This window comes from Danio rerio, chromosome 24 (genome assembly GCF_049306965.1).
Source record: "Danio rerio strain Tuebingen ecotype United States chromosome 24, GRCz12tu, whole genome shotgun sequence".
NCBI lineage: Eukaryota > Metazoa > Chordata > Actinopteri > Cypriniformes > Danionidae > Danio > Danio rerio.
The window spans coordinates 4,159,071-4,176,693 of NC_133199.1; the positions used below are offsets into that span (position 1 = coordinate 4,159,071).

Sequence of the window (17,623 nt, forward strand, 5' to 3'; positions counted from 1 at the left end):
ATCAACTCCTCCAGAAACTTTACCTGGAGGATGGAGGCTCTCAGCGGTGCTTCCGACTGAGCCAAGCCCTACAACAGGTGCTACGTCTCCTGATTAGTTAAAACGGCGCAAATGTCTGCTTAAGTTCAGTTTTTCCAACTCTAGCGAATCTTGCAATACGCATGTTAAGTGCGTCAATTGTGCAAAACGCTCAACTCCTTGCAATTCATTCGCGTGAATCGTGTCATTCGTAACACCACATTCACGCATATTGCACCACAGGATGTCTATTCGCAGCTTTGCATTGACTTAACATGTAAATAACTTGCTCTTGATGCTTTATCCACGCCTGGTGTGAACGCAGCATTAGGACTAAAGTCTAAATGGGGCAGATTCAAGGAGTTATAAAACATGTTTTGTGGGGTATTTGAAGTTGAAACTTAACATACACAATCATACACAATCTAGGGATTCTGACATCTTGTAAAAAAGGGGCAGAATATGTCCCCTTTAGGATATATTATGAATACACACTACCTTTTAAGTAAAGCAAGCCATATAATGTAAATAATACAAATCTATTTTAGTGCTGTTGGCGTGGCATAACTATTTCCACAGTGGTTTGAATTAAGAGCCGAATATCTGGCCTCATATAAACACAATTTTTCCAGTAGCATCTGATAGAGCACCATGAGATGTCTGGCTTTAATGGGCTGCATATTTATGCGCCTGCTGTGCTCTTATGCAACAGCTCCAGTGAAGAAACCCACACGTACATCTTCTCCTGGTGAAAATTAAGGTGAAGATTGCCATATCATTATTTGTCTGTGGCATTTGCTAAAGCAAGCATTTGCTAGTTCTGCTAATGATGCAGAAGTGAGACACCACGACTGTGCCAAGTAGAGACATTTTGTAAACACACAACCATGTCTTTGCCAAGCCAGAACATTGTCTGTCAATATCAGTAAGCTGGCTCATATAACAGAGGTCACTGAAGGAGAGAAGGGTGAATGTTTGATTGCATGTTTGTGTTTTACAGGGTTATCAGGGTATGGTGGATGGAGGCGACAACATAAAAGAGGCGACTTGGGAGAATGTGTCCAGCATGCTGCAAGTGGTGTGTGTGATAAAAAACACTCTTACATACCACTAATCCTGTTTTCAAGAGGATTGGTTACTATGCACTGGTTACTATGTTACTGGCCCCCATGGGTCTCCAAGATGTCTTACTTTCAGTACTTTAACTCACTATTAATAACCAGAGTTTCTTACTTCAGTATCTTTGTCTTGAAGAATCCCCCCTCCCACCCTTATACCTCCCTTCTTTTTCTAGACTGTGTGGCATGGCAGTCCAGTGATTAGCACTGTTGCATCACAGCAGGAACATCACTGGTTAAAAGTCCTTACTGAACCAGTTGATATTTCTGTGTGGAGTTTGCATGTTCTCCCCATGCTCGCATGGGTTTCCCCCGGTTTCCTCCCACAGTCCAAAAACATGCAATATAAGTAATTTGACCATACCAAATTGGCATTATAGATGAGCTATTAGTAATCAGTATTGACCTTATTCTAAAATGCGGAAGTGCGCCTGTTTTCGCGATTGTCTTAGAACTTCCGATTCAGTCGCCTATGGGAGAAATGACTAGGAATAATAAACGGCAGAAAACGGTCAAACTACTTGCTCTACAAACAAATGTTTGCATGACTATACAGACCAAGTAGAATAATATAATAAGAAAATATCAAATTGCAACATCAAGCAGCGTAATGAACAGTTTTTAACGCCAAAAAATGAATGGAAGTGAATGAGAACGGAAGTCTCAAGCCAAAAAGATTAAAATGGCAGCACCCGCTCGTCGGCGGAGAATAAGGTGAATAGCTATGCCTAAAATCTGTCATTAGCCATTAACAAGTCTGGGAAGTTCATCGAGATCTACCTTAACTCAAAACTTCCCTCTCATCCTGCTAACAGGAGGGAGCCCAGGGCTTTCCCTAGGGAAAGCATGCCAAACTAGCTTTATTATCAATCATCAGCTAAGTGCGAATTCATGAAAAACCCTTCCGTGTTGACCACCCATGTTTTCACAAGGAGTTCTGAGAAATTGTTGTCTTTAGATTTTGCGTTGTACTCTCTCCATTCAATAAACACTGATTAATAGGCTAATACCTTTTCCAACTCATGTTTGCGGGGGTTAAGATGTTTATTGATTGTGTTCCAGGGTGGCACAGTTATTGGGAGCGCACGATGCAAAGATTTCCGCACTCATGAGGGTCGCCTGAAGGCTGCTCATAATCTCATACAGAGAGGCATCACCAACTTGTGTGTTATTGGTGGAGACGGCAGCTTGACCGGGGCCAATCTCTTCAGAGAAGAGTGGAGCGGCCTGCTGGCAGAGCTGGTCCAGCAAGGTATGAGCTGCAGATTATTTAGTGCACATAAACGTTTGTTGATTAAACATATTTTTTAAAGAGTTTTATTTGAATTGTGAAAATGTTAAGCAGAAACTGGGTAGTTGACAAACAGGCAGTAAATAATGATGTTGTTGTTGAGAATTTTGATGATGGTGCCATTTACAGTGATTAGGTTCCCTGGTAAGAACATTAGGTGCACACCACCATGTTTGACAGTGGGGATAACCCATCCAGTTGTACACAGAGTGGTAAACACACACACACACACACACACACACACACACACACACACACATCCTGAGCAGTGAGAAGCCATTGCTGCAATGCCTGGGAAACCGTTTGGGGATAGGTGCCTTGCTCAAGTGACTCACTTCAGCCGTGGTATTAAGGTTGGTGAGAGCACTGGTTATATACTCTTATCACCAACAATCTCTGCTGGAGCCAAGACTTGAACCTGCGATCTTCCAATCACAAGTTCAACTCTCTAACTATTAGGTCAAGGCTGCCCCCATGGATAGTGTTCTTAGAGTTGGACTATCTGTATCTACCATAAGATGTTGCTACCAGCAGAGCCCAGATTCATCCGGATGGCCTTGGTGTTTATCCTTGGCTTTTATACCTCTCTCACTATCCTTCTGGCCAGTACAGTTGTCAATTTTGGCTTCCAACCACATCTGTTGGATTTGTTCACAGTACAGAAAGTTGTGTATTTTTTAAATAATACATTGCTTTTTAGCCACTGGAACTTCAAAATAATAAGATATGATTTCAATTGTGAGCATCCACAATGCGCAATCGCAGGTCCTCACTGAGCTCTTAGCCATGACTGTCCACAAACCAACAGCAGAGAGCTTCTGTTTTTCACCTGGTGAGTTGATTAACAGCTGTTCACAATGAACCAGGGTAATCAGGATGCTTAAAAACAGCTTGGACTATTTGGAATGGTATAGAACAGAGTTGTCCAAACTGGAGTCCTGGAGGGTCAGTGTCTTGCAAAGTTTAGCTCCTACTTTCTTTAAGGCTCCTAAAAAGAGCTTGATTAGCTAGTTCAGGTGTGTCTAATTGGGGCTGGAACTAAACTCTGCAGGACACTGGCCCTCCAGGACAGAGTTTGGGCACCCCTATACCAGAACTTAAAATTTTTTCTGAGACTAGCTGCGTCCCAAATGGCACACTATACACTTGCTCACTATGTACTTATGCACTTACACACTCAACAGTATAGAATATAAATGTAGTGTTGTCTCTAATGGAAGACTAAAGTTTTTTTGTACTTTTTACCGTTTCTCAGATGACATTTGACGGTTGCCAAACTAAGTCATACAAAAATAAGTAAAATAAATGACCAAACTACCAAATAATACCTGCCATGAGTATAACGGCATTCACCGTCGGGAGCGGTATAATCACTCTTGTAGAATTTTGCTCTCACAGTTCAATCTAAATTAAGCAATCCAACATCAGTGCCCGAAAGCTCAGCCCATAAGCAAAACTGCGGCCGTTGAGTGCGTAAAGTGTCCAACGCTCCAGTTTTTGTGTGTGTTGTAGGTCTAATTGATGAAGACGCGGCTCAGAAGTACTCTGCTCTTCACATTGTGGGAATGGTGGGCTCCATTGACAATGACTTCTGTGGCACGGACATGACGATAGGAACAGACTCAGCCCTGCACAGAATCATTGAGGTGGTGGATGCAATCATGACAACAGCTCAGAGGTACATCAGCTGTCTAAAATTCACGTTACATAATCCAGATTGCATAATCGACATGTTTCTTGCGAAAGAAAATGCTGATGTTTTTTAATGTTACAGTCACCAGAGGACATTCGTTCTGGAGGTGATGGGCAGGCATTGTGGGTAAGATAAGGTTATGTCATTACCAGCTATTTTGGTTCATTTAAAAAAATATATTGATGGCATGTTTTCTGCACTGCATTAATCTGTATGTATAAAGCTATCTGGCATTGGTGAGTGCCCTGGCATGTGGAGCTGACTGGGTGTTGATTCCCGAAATGCCCCCTGAGGATGGCTGGGAAGAGAAAATGTGTCAGAAACTCTCCGCGGTAAAGCAAAAATATTCCACCTCACCCTCAATGCATCACATCAGAAATACTTGCGATATATAAATCCTCATGTTTATATTAAATTATAGTGTTTTCTTCTCCTTAAAAATGGTCTGAACCATTAATTAATCTTGTGGTTGTGCAAAGCATTGGGAAAGTGGACCTGAAAGTCCATCTTGACAAGCTACAGGATATTATTTAAGTTACATTATCTACAGTTAAGCTTAAATTTTGATAAAGTAGAACATTATCTGATTATTACCGTCCATGGTTATTTGATAGAGACACCATGGAAAAGTGTGATTGATTGATTGATTTATTGATTGATTGATTGATTGATTAGTTGGTTGGTTGATTGATTAATTGTGGCCTTTTTAGCACCTTTGTAAAGACATGTAAAAGCATCACTACATTAGTTGCACATATTGATATATTATAAAAGGTATGTATCCCACAGATGTCCTAAAATGTTATTATCTATGTGTGCATGCTCATCTGTCTGTAACTTGCTTATGTGTTTGTGGAACAAATGTGCCCGCTGCCTCAGACTCGATCCAGAGGTTCAAGGTTGAACATAATCATAGTCGCTGAAGGAGCCATTGACAGACATGGAAAAGCAATTACTTCTAGTATAGTCAAGGATGTGAGTACTGACTGTTTTTAAAGGGAGAGAGCAAAAATCTGGAGTTCTACCAAAAACGTGTGACCCATCTTGAATAAAATTCTAAATAAACATACATTGTTTGCCATATGCCACACATTGTACAAAGGCTTTCATTCTGACAGCAATATGCAACAGATCTTTCTTTTTTTTTAAATAAGAGTTGCCAATTCGAGGCATTGTAATCCTTGGTAAAGAGAATATGTTTAGGAGTCTTGCTGGCTTTGAGCAAAAAGGTACAAATACTTTAGCAGTGTATCAATATTGGTGTGTTAACCTTAGACCCTTCACCACCAAAAAAACATTTGTGGAACATTAAAACGATATAACAACTTGGTGTTTTAGCAACTTAAAAACCTCAATCAACTTGGGCTCGACTTGGAGACATTGACTAAGTTTACTGCAATTTAAAAACGTTACTAAAAAAATGACTTTGACTGACAAAACCACGACTTTCTAAATAGTAGACTTCAACAATAACGTTAAACAACAGAAGTACCAGTACAGAAACGTAGTGACTATGATTAGCAGTACACATCAGCTTTCTGACAAACAGACTTTACAACTTCATCAACAACCTTTGAGAACCTTATATACAATATACCAGGATGCTATATACAACTTAAAAAGCTTGAACGACAATTAATTGGTCAAACTACTAAGTAAAATTACATAATTACATATAGGGTTGTCAAAAGTATCGAGTTTGGTACCAATTTCAATACTTAAAAACTGTAGATTGGCCATTGTCTGAACATGCTTAATAGACTGTGATTGGCTTTGAAGGTCATTGGTTCACCACAATTCATCGCTGATCACTAAGTACACTCAATTGTTAGCAGAAAATGGACATTTTTTAAATTCTAGTACCGACTGGTACCGCACTTGATACTTTTGACATTCTAACCCCAACCCTAATTACATGTACTTACTTCATGGATAGGTTTAGAATGCAGGTTAAGTTTAGTTGCATGTAATTACAAATAACTAATTGTAATTCCATTAGCAAGTACACAGAACATGCGGTACAAGGACACAAAATATAGCATTACCTTTCAATCGTGAACAAGAGTACAGTAGCACATTGTGCTTTACGGCAACTTGGCCAAAAATATGGCGACTTGGTGACCATGAATAACAATGCAGCAACATTCTGAACAGCACGTAGACCTCAACAACAACAACACAACCATCTGAAGACCTTGAACAACAAAATAACAGCTTGGTGTCCTTGACCAATTGAACAGCCTTGTTCACTTGGTGACCTTACATAACAGTGACAGTATGGCTAATTTGACACCTTGGCCAGGAATATTCAGATGACAACATGGAGACTGAAATTGCATCAGCTTTGCACTGTTGATCAAAGTATAATGACTTGCTGATCATAGTCAATGCGTCTCTTTGTCCAATAATGTTGTCATTTCATTGGTATTGACCAACATGTCAGCTCTTGTGGTCTTTTAAAAGCAATATGTTCACTCGTAGACCAACAGAATGGAAATGCCAACCATTACCAAAAGTATAGTAGCTTGATGACTGTTTAATGCACATGTTCAACCTCCTGACCAAAACGGTATTGATTTTAAGATATCAAGAATGGAATATGGACACACTATATGGACAACCCTTTGAAAATATTGACCAGCTGTCTTGACCAACATTATACTCAGTATAGAAACATTCTGACCAACAGTACAGTGACTTTAACCACCAACAACCGCACAGGGATATTGAACAACAACAATATAGGAAATTGTAAACATTGGCAAATATTACAACATCTCATCAACACTGACCCAAACATAATACTACAAAAAGGCATAATAACAAATGCTATAAGCTACTTTAACTTACTTTAATGAGTAGATTAAGCTAACTGATTTTAGTTATACAAAGTTTAACTTAATTGTTTAGGTCAACTTGATTGACCCAAGATAAGATGACTAAAAAAACATACAGCAAGAATGCTTTACAGTGTAGTCTTCATGGGTCACTTTACAACAACTTGCTGACTAGAAGTATAACAACAGCCACGTTTGGACAACTAACTTGACTTATATATCTCGACCAATGGCAGACCAGAACCAGTAGTGTCCCATATATTATTATATATAGCAGTAAAGTCCCTCTAGTGCAAATTGCCATGTTCATTACACTGTAAAATCTATTGACAAAAAGTCAAGACAACACATTTTATGTTGCTTTAACTTACTTTAAAAAAGTTAATCAGGCTTCAACTAATTCTATTAGGTTATACAAAGTCTGACTAAATGTTTTTGGTCAGTTTGATTGATTTAAGTTTACAGTGGATGACTAGAATTGGTCATTTGATTCAATTAAAACAGTGAAGTCAGCAAGACTTTTTTAGTGTTTAGCTGCTGTGAGGCTTTCTGGGGCTATGAACACATATTGCTTGTCAGGAATATTCGCTCAAACTGTTTCATTCTGCCACAGTTTATTAGATAAAGATGTGCTGATGTTAAAAGTCGGTCTTGAATACCATCAGTAGAGCCATTTTTGACCTTAATCAACAATCACACTCATTGGTGACTTCAACCAAAACACAGAAACATGGAAACAAGTGGATTGCTGTCAGTGAAAATGAAGCTTAAAGGGATAGGTCCCCCAAAACTGATCATTATGTCATTATTAATTCACCCTTGACTTGTTCTAAATCTGACTTTCTGTCTGCTGTTAAAACCAAAAAAAAAAAAAAAAAAGATATTTTGAAGAAAGCTGTAAACCTGTAACTTTTCATCCTTTTCCGAATGGTTACCTGCTCTCAGATTTCTTCAAAATATCCTCTTTTGTGTTCACCAGCATTAAGAAACTCTTTGGAACCAATTGAGGCTGAGTAAATACTAATTAGAGTGCACATGTTCATTTTTTAGTGGACCTTTCTCTTCAACTTGTGGTATAGAGATCCGGGTGAGTAATCGCTCTTTACTTTCTTCCTGGGCTACTTCTGCATCTTGAACTCCAGCTTTTTGAGTCTCTCCCACTGTTTTTGTCCTTGTTTGTGACGTGTCTTTTACCCTCGTAGAAACGGGCAGGAATGAAAAGGCTGAATATCATTATAGTAGCTGAAGGTGCGATTGATCGTAAGAACCAGCCCATTACCTCTGAACATGTAAAGAATGTAAGTACATGAGGTACAGCAGATCCGGCTCCTGCATTGACCCCTGACCTCTCTGAGCTCTGTTTGCCCTCCTTCTCTGGCTTTGTCCTGTGTGGTTTGCCTAAATACACACACCACAATATACGCACACATACTTTCTGGGAAGGCACTTTCTGTCACCTCTGAGCATAACCAACTATGGCTATCAAATACACTCTATTAAACATGAACACACAGACATCACGTACTGTATCTACTATATCACGGCAGGTTAACAATATGTATATACAATAAAAGCTTTTAATTACTAGTTAATTAGTTGAAGTTATTAGTAACTAATAACCATAACTTTTCCGAATTTAATTGTAACTCAATAATGCGCATCTTTTGTAAAGCTGCTTTGAAACAATAATTATTGTGAAAAGAGCGACATAAATAAAACTTCAATATACTTATATCTTAATTACAGCTTCAGTTCATAGTGACATGAATGCACAATTGTCTGTATTTTACAGTCCAGTTTCGTGTGTTTTTCCCAGAAAACTTTATATTACAAAGTAAATTAATTTAACATCACTATTAGTGTTGATCATGCTTAGCTTAAAACATCTAACCAATTTTTAAACTTCATTTTATATCTTGTCATACTATTTTTTTTAACTCATATAAATAATATATCAGACAGGCACTTAAAGCTGCAGATAAACAAGGAACTACACGATATCATGGAGATACCGAATCAATCTGCTATAATCAAGCCTTATATAAGGCAAAATGTCATCAAATAAAGAAAACTGTCTGGAGAATATGAAGAAATTAATAGTTTTAGTCTGCATGTTCAGATTGATTGCAACATAGGCTCACTGTGAAAACGTAGCCCTATACATTATGTAGCCAGAGCTACCTATCGCTGGATTTCGTTTTTAAAATGAATGCTACGGGGCGGTATGACGGCTCAGACGTCTTCTGTTTCTTTTCGCGCTACCAGCTGAAGGCTTTTCAGCTGTTACCAGTTTTCCCAGTAGCTCGCTGTGTACGTGGGTGGGCGCTGGTCTGTGGGTGCTTTTAAAAACACTATCGGTTGGGTTTCGGTAAGGGGTGGGTTTGTCAATCGTTGCTTTTGAAAACACTATCGGTTGGGTTTAGGGAAGGAGGTATTGGTCGGTCAGTCTGTCAACAGTGGCCTCTGGTGGATTTACACAAGAAGAGCAGGCATGAATGGCACTCGTGAGAGAAATTTGAGATTTATAAGTGCGTACACAACAGCCTCTATCGATTCGCAAAAGCAAAAAAAAAAAAAAAAAGCTCCTAAGACGTATTTGGCGCTGTTTAGAAATGTATGCAGGGGTATGTATCCATAATGAGCCTTGGTTGGTTTAGTCAGAGTGACCCCACTAAACAGACAGGATATACAGACTTTGTGTGTGCTCATTCATTCCTGTCTATTTGATTAAGTTATTTTTTTTATACAAATTTTTTGTAATTTATTAGGTTTTGACTAAAAACCCAATTTTTTTTGCCAAGACGTCTATGTTTTGAACTCTTTTAGATGTCTTCTAAACACACACGTACACACACACGGCCACACACAAATGCTTGCTGGGAATGGATGTACATTTCCTCACCCTGAAAAGACGGTCCTGCAGGAGTTGAATTCATTTCAGCGTTTAGCACAATCTCTAACATGTACTAAAATGGGCTCTTCTTTACTGACTGGCATGGAATGCTATTCTACTTCCACCAATTGTTGCTAAGTTTCTTATTTTCTGCATGGGCGGCACAGCTTTCTTGTGAAACTTTCTGCTAAACGCACGCAGGTATTATAATATTCAAGCCTTCCTTCTTTGTACTAAGGTTATTTTTTTATGTCCATTGTTTAAAAATCTAATTCAGCAAGATATAAGAACATATGAGGGACAGATGAACATTCTGCCATCATTTACAGTCATAGCAATCTCGTATGTCTTTTTTATTTAAGTAAAACACTAAAGAAGATGCTTTGTAGAATGTTAATGCTGCTCTTTTAAATTCAATTAAAATGCATGGCGACCAAATAAAAAAATAGTGACTAAAAATAAAAAGGCAGCCTACACTACATTTACAGGTAAAATCATACAACGGGTTTCTATAGGGAACCCAATTCAAGAATCTTTGTTTGACCGATTCAGTCACAGCTGAATTCATTGTGTGAAGTAAATGGTGACAGAATTTTCAGTTTAAAGTTTATTTAGATTGATAAATGTTATAAGATTGGGGCTTTTCACAATTGAGAGTTAACTCAGGGTCATTCGAAACCTCAGGTAAACAGAACCCACCAAGCAATTTTGTGTTTAGACGTCTAATAGACATCTAAACGTAGATTGTTGGCTAAAGCAAGACTAAATTTAGGCTGTCAGTGAACATCTAATAGATATCTAGGAATAGATCAAAATATCCAATTAGTTAAACTTCCCATATGTAGTCGTTCATTTTTTGTATTTGATGACTAGTTTAGTTTTGGGCTTTTTTTCGATGTCTATTAGATGTTCACTGACAGCTAAAATTTAGCCTTGTCTTAACGAAGCTGTCTATGTTTAGACATCTGTTAGGCTTATATTAAAAACAAAAAAACACTTGCTGGGAAGCCTGTGTCGTCTTGCTCATCTGTCACACAGTCTGTAATTTAAACAGATTATTAATCCTGCATAACCATATTTTTTCACACTGTATATTCCAGAAACATAGGTTAACTATTGCTGTGTCACTTTTTAAACATATGCATGACTTCTGTATTATATACATATTTCCTTTTCTTAAAAAATAATAGAATGTTTTCTTAATTTTTAGACTGTACCATAAATTAGAAATGTCTAGAAACCGTCTCTTCTGTCTCTTGGGCCACTATTTGAGATGTCTGCCCTTAAATTCTAAAACAACAGTGTATATGCAACACACAATGTTTCTGTGACTGTCCAGAGCACACGCATAGATTAACACTGCAATATTTTGCGCTGCACATGTTTACCACTGTAGTCAGGGATTAAAATGGTGCCTGCAGGGTCTTAAAAAGTTTTACATTTCCAAAGCAAACTTTTAGGATTTAAAAAGTCTTAAATTCACTTAATTAATGCAGGTCCTAAATCACATTAAACAGGTCTTAAATTTCTTATGTCCAAGTAAAGCTACCCAATCAAGCCGAGATCCATCTAGTCACCAACAATACATCTTTAAAAAACTTTTTAAAAGGTTCTCCTAATTATAATCCATTTAGACGATCTTTACAGAAATAAGGGGGACTGGACAGAATGCTTATAAATAGACATGAATCTTAACGTTTTATAACAGATACACATTAGGTTAAAGAGGAGTTATACTTAAGCCAACAAATTCTGTATATATTTTTGATTCTTTATGTAATTTTCTCTGTAATAAATATAAATATAAATGTTCTTTTATACAGTTTAGAATAATAATAATAATAATAATAATTCCTTACATTTATATAACACTTTATATAAAGAATTACCTAAACCTAGAGTTAAGCTCAGTTTGAAAAGCCCTTTCTTCTTTTTTTTTTTTTTTTTATGTGAAAATGTGGAAAACCTATGCTTTATTCAGACCAGATTGTCATCTTGCATGATGGATAAGAAGTTATGTTGACAAAATATGACCTAAAACCTCTAAATTCCCTTAATTTCCTGTAATTCAACTGCAAATCTTCTTTGTGACCCCTCCAGCTGGTGGTCAGTCGTCTGGGCTTCGACACGCGCGTGACCATCCTGGGCCACGTCCAGAGAGGAGGAACCCCTTCAGCATTTGACAGGATTCTGGTGAGAAACTCTCCAGGAAATAAACAGGAGGGTTGGGGAAGCTTACATTAAGTACGTAAACAGATTTAACGTCCACACACAAACACACACGCTGCACGTGCTCTGCTGCTTCAACAGTAATGAAGCAGCACTACATAAAGGCTATTTATTACATAAAGTACTTCATTTATTTTTAGTCAATGTTGATTAAAACAAAGACAAACTACAATAAATAAATAAAATATATAGTAAAATAAAAATGCTAAAAAAATAGAATCTTACAAAGTCAAAATGTCTGTAATTGTGTATAATCCCCCATTAATAAACAAGAGTTTACCTCTAACCCCAATCAGATACACCTGAGCCAGGTAATCAAGCTCTTATTGGGTTTGCTAGAAACATCCTGGCAGGTGTGTTGAGGCAGGTTGGAGCTAAACTCTGCAGGACATCAGCCCTCCTGGACCGAGTTTGGGCACCCCTGCTCTATATACATATCACAGACAGGCAAAATTGTTTCTTCTTAAATTAAGTTTAAAGCAGAAATATAAAACATGGAATACAGAACTATTTCTATACATAAAGTAAGTCATTTTACTTTAAATCTAATTATGGTGCACTGAAGACTGTAATGCTCATCTGTGTTTGTTGTCAGGCCAGTCGTATGGGTGTGGAGGCAGTTCTGGCTCTGCTTGAGACCACAGCAAACACACCGGCCTGCGTGGTGTCGCTATGTGGGAACCAGTCTGTGCGGCTGCCCCTCATGGAGTGTGTGCAGATGGTAAGACTTGGACAGATTCCAGCACGGGTTTAGTGCAGTAATAATAAAGGTCCACACTCACACACTCAACACAGCGTTACTGCTGCGCTTCTAGATGATTACTGCAAGCCCCGCCCCCACTGAATGTTTAGTTTCAATTGGAAGTCAACATACTGAAAACGTCTCAGGCACATTTGGTTCAAGCAGACTTCAACTTGATTTGAAAAAGTCAATATAATGTGTTTCTATCTCGCAGTATTTTTCAGAATAGCCAGAACTAATTACTAATGTCAACTCAGAGCTGAAAAAGCCAAAATTAATTTTCTCATAGCTTTCAGAGTAATATGAGCTATGCATTGTTTGCAAGAGATCATTTCAAACCAACAGATTATATGTGATATATTGTTTGTTTTGTAGACGCAAGAAGTGCAGAAAGCCATGGATGGGAAACGGTTTGAAGAGGCCGTGCAGCTGCGTGGCCGGTGCGTTTACTTTTTGTAGACTTCAGTTTAACTTCTTGTTCATTCAGATATTACTTTCCATGTAGTCTGGAATACACCTGAGGTTGGTGTTAAAAGTAACAACAGCAGCGTAGCAGATCTATTTCACCAAGACCAAACCATCCACATTGTCACATACATATTCATTACTATACTGAATCTCCCTGAGTGTTGTCATGGCAGAAATTGAGTTATTGTCTGCCTAAAAATACTAGTGATTCTGAACTGCCTGAATTAGTTGTGAGTAATTACTCTCTTACTTCTTCCACAAACCTAAGCAGATTTGTAACAAATCTGCCAATCTATGGTGTTTATTGGCTGCCCTCAGATGTCTATGTTTCCTTACTGAAATCATATACATGCATGGCCATAAATGAATAGATTTGAACATAAATATGTGCATATTTCTTATTTATATGTAAAAATATGTAAACATCCATATAAATGTGATATATATTGCATATATGTATACATTCGATATATGTGAAACCCAAACATGAGGACACTGTTTTCTTTAATGTAAAAAATTCATCTAAAACTGTGCCACTAGATATGCTAAGATGAGCATACGTTTTAAAAATATGCATAAAAACTTTTGCACAACTTAGTAGGATAAACTTTTTATCCAATACATTTTTTTTTGAAAAAACAACAATGGAAAAACTTAAAACTACTAAATAAAATCCAGTATGCGCATCAAAAAAGTCATGTCATTTAGTTTGAAGAGATCATGTGATAATAAAATAGATGCGACAGGACCTTTAAAATAGCATAATAAGGGAAGTTTAATCAAAATGACATATATAACACATCTTTCTTATTAATCTCTTACATGTTTGTTTGCAAATGCAGGAGCTTTGAGAACAACCTGAAGACGTACAAGCTGCTGGCTCACCGCAAACCAGAGTCCGAGCTTCCGCATGTGAGTGTTTCATCCTGAAAGCCAGTCTGTGTTTGTTTTAACCTGCTAATCCTTTACTCTATCTCAACCAAACAATCCTCTGTTGACTGTCATCAGCCTGCTGCTGCACCATTCACAACACCTCAGTACATGCTCTGAGACGCCATTCCAGACATAGCAGCTGTTTCCAGAGGAAACCGAGGATATACACACCCTGTGTGCATAATCCTGCTAGTGGAGAGTTATTTTTAGCTCTATAGGCAATATGCATGGCAAGTGTTTTTCAGCCACTGATACACTTCCGGTGGAAAGTTGATGCAACTGTTTTGCATTTCATAAGGTTTGATCAACATCATTGATAATCTAATTGAATAAAAATATAGTCCATAAATAGACTTAAGCATTCATTGAGTTGTTCAAGTGTAAAATGAGATGAAAGACTGTTTAGATGCAAGCCCCGCCAGGATCAGAAAACTCCATTAAAGATAATGTGGAAAAATTAATTTTCTATATTTTTGAGAGATGATGCAGAACAATTGAATTTAATGCAGTGCTTCTTTTCTGGTGAGAAATCTACTTTATATCTGATTATTGATTTTAAACAAACCAGATCTCAGGTGTGGTGAGCTTATATAAGCCTGACAGTTCACCGGAAGTGCCAAGCTTCCGTCTCTCTTTAGCTAGGACCATCTCAATGTCACACTCTCTTAAAAACGATCCATATTGCATACCTTTGCAGCAGTTTATTTTAGTAGTGATTTTAGGTTTCTGTTTTTTCAAATTTCATGATTTTTGACATTTCTAAGCGTTTATAATCAGTTTTTTACTTAAAAAAGAAAGGATGTAATATTTTAGAATTCCTTTGACTTGACAATCTTACACATATTTCCCAGAGCTACATAACGGCAACGATAATTTGATAGTTGTCCACCAGCAGATTGTTTTTCTACATTACCTTTAATGCATCTTTATTTAAATAACCTCTTTTATGATTGGGTACCCTTCCCACAACTTCACCTTGTTGTTAAACAGCTGCTGACTTTGAAGTGTAAATCCATTCACTGATGTGCAAACAAGGGTCACGTGCTGACAAACTAATGTTAGCAATGTCAACTCTGGTGTTTTTGTGTTGGATGCAAGCAGTTTCTGCAGCTTAAATTCCATAAACATAGTGGTTCAGTAATAAAACAAAACAAATCGTGAATCATGGAAGAAATTAAATCATCTTTAGGTTTACAGTTTTTATTAGTAATGAATATGGAGTTTACATTATTGTTGTAGTGATTATTATTATTATTAGTTACAGGGTTGGTATGAGTGCTGGACATTTGCTGGACATACTTAAAATATAATTGTGTTGCTTTTCATATAGTTTCATTGCTTTAAAATGGAAAATTGTTGAAAATAGCTTAACTTTTTGAAAGAGATGCTAATGGTCTAATCTGATTCTATGATTCATGCTAAGCTAAGCTAAATGTGCTCCCACCAGACCCAGAGATCGACTAATGAGATTTAAAAATGGTAAAACTCAACCATTTAACTTTAGAGGAGTTGTAAAATGAGCCTTTTCCCAAAAAAATAATGGGGTTTTCTTTTAATGTTTGTTTTGTCTCTAGTGAACCGTCTAGTGGTTAGTGCTGATACAAGCATTTAAGTATTGCATTTTAATTTTTGCCTATTTTTAAATCTTTATTTCGACCCAAAACAGTGAATTCTTGAATAGAAAAGCTGATTTATCACAGTAAAGTCAAAAGGCTTTTTGTCAAGAAGAGCTTAGTTGATAATAATTTTGTGATGCTCTGAGCCGTGTGCTCTGAGTTGCATTACCCTGCAACGACTGATAAATACCAAAGGTAGTAGGATTTTTAATAGACTTTATGTTTTAAAAACAAAAAACAGCAGTCCTCAAATATATAGAGGTACATTCTAGTCAATAAATGAGCATGGAATGTTTTGCTTGCTCTATATGTCAAGCCACACATACTGAGCAGGATTTATGATAATCCAGAATGAAGCTTGCAGGATTCATTATAGACAACTCGACGTAACTCAATAATACAGCTGAAGTCTCATGCTGGCTCAAACGATTAGTTGGATTAGGAGGAATGACCCAAATGTAATTTATTGACATGTTTGTGTTCATCTCTCTTTCAGAGTAATTTTAACGTGGCTGTGTTGAATGTGGGTGCTCCAGCGGCGGGTATGAACGCAGCCGTTCGCTCTGCTGTCAGAGTTGGCATCTCCGAGGGACATAAAATGTTCGCTGTCAACGACGGCTTTGAAGGATTTTATAAGGGACAGGTAAATATTTACATCTATATTTCAGGGTTTGTGAACCATAGCTGGTTTTGAAAGTACACCCCCACAAATCTCTCATTTAAATTAATATTTTCTATAAGATGCTAATCTGACTAAATAGCTTACAATAATGGTTAAAAATTAGTAGCCCAAATTTATGTTAGGAAAAAAATATTTCAATATTAAATAATTTCATAATTATAACAGTCATTTTACAGAAATAAACTTTACACAGTATTACACTGCTCATGGTTATGCTGGATATAAATGTTCTAGCTTCAAAATGTTGATTATTTCATTTTTATATGTGCATATGATCAGAATTTGCTGTAGTTTCCAGTGGAAATGTTGTGTATCGCATGTCAAAGATAAATGGCAATATTATGCTACACACACACAAAAAAATGTTCACATATTTAAGGCCGCACAGACAAACAAATCAACACAAACACTTGACTGTAAAAGCAGCAGCCTCTATGCTTTGGCAATTAAATACTGCACTTTTAAAAGTCCTGTAAAATTAAAATATAAAAATGAGATGATAGCTTTAGTCTGTTATTTTTAGGGATATTTATCAGCTAGCGCTCTCCAAAAGAGTGACAAAATTCACATCTAGAAAATCTAAACCTTATATAAACATCCAAAGCTTGCAGTTTGTCACTTCAGCCTAAATCGATCAACGTTTTTTCCACGTCAGCTCATATTTTAGTTTCTTATCAAATCTTGACCAATCCAATGCTCTCTAGTATCTGACCCCATCTGGTTTTCATTTGATGTGCTTGAGCTCAACCACTCTCACTGGCAGAGCTATAATAAAAAACAAACGCTGTTGGCTGTCTTTTTAAAAGGTGGGGAGCTACTCTATGTCCCACCCTTTCTTTATTTTTTATTTGAGATTACAAATAAAAACATCAAATAACAAATAAAAAATGCACATTTCAATGCACTTCACAAGACCTTTAAATAACACTCTCAAATCCAATTGTGATAATTGTATTTCTACAGTAATTGCATTAGGAGCGAGAAGCATTCAACAGGTTAACATGTTTAACTCAAGTTGGTATTGAAAACAGCCAACAAGGAGCATCAGCACCTCTACCTCTAAAACTGCTGCTCTTTGCTCTTACACAAAGCACGGTAGGATT

General features: G+C 37.1%; 2 protein-coding genes across 12 annotated transcripts in view; one reads left to right on the top strand and one right to left on the bottom strand.

Moving 5' to 3' along the window:
* The window catches only part of adarb2 (adenosine deaminase RNA specific B2 (inactive)), a 597,874-nt gene that overhangs the window by 434,802 nt on the left and 145,449 nt on the right, over nt 1–17,623 (bottom strand). The window lies entirely within an intron of this gene.
* Nucleotides 1–17,623, top strand: part of pfkpa (phosphofructokinase, platelet a) — a 40,629-nt gene that overhangs the window by 6,234 nt on the left and 16,772 nt on the right. For 3 of the 5 annotated variants that reach the window (XM_068217141.2, XM_002666597.8, XM_002666599.8), the window contains exons 3-13: nt 1,019–1,096; nt 2,199–2,388; nt 3,940–4,105; nt 4,202–4,246; nt 4,344–4,452; nt 8,160–8,255; nt 11,951–12,043; nt 12,675–12,800; nt 13,197–13,261; nt 14,132–14,201; nt 16,335–16,481. In XM_068217141.2, coding sequence (XP_068073242.2) covers nt 1,019–1,096; nt 2,199–2,388; nt 3,940–4,105; nt 4,202–4,246; nt 4,344–4,452; nt 8,160–8,255; nt 11,951–12,043; nt 12,675–12,800; nt 13,197–13,261; nt 14,132–14,201; nt 16,335–16,481 — 1,185 coding nt within the window. Of the gene's footprint in view, nt 1–1,018; nt 1,097–2,198; nt 2,389–3,939; nt 4,106–4,201; nt 4,247–4,343; nt 4,453–4,999; nt 5,096–8,159; nt 8,256–11,950; nt 12,044–12,674; nt 12,801–13,196; nt 13,262–14,131; nt 14,202–16,334; nt 16,482–17,623 lie in introns of all 5 variants that reach the window. The other 2 variants (XM_009297258.5, XM_009297257.5) reach the window with 1 other exon arrangement.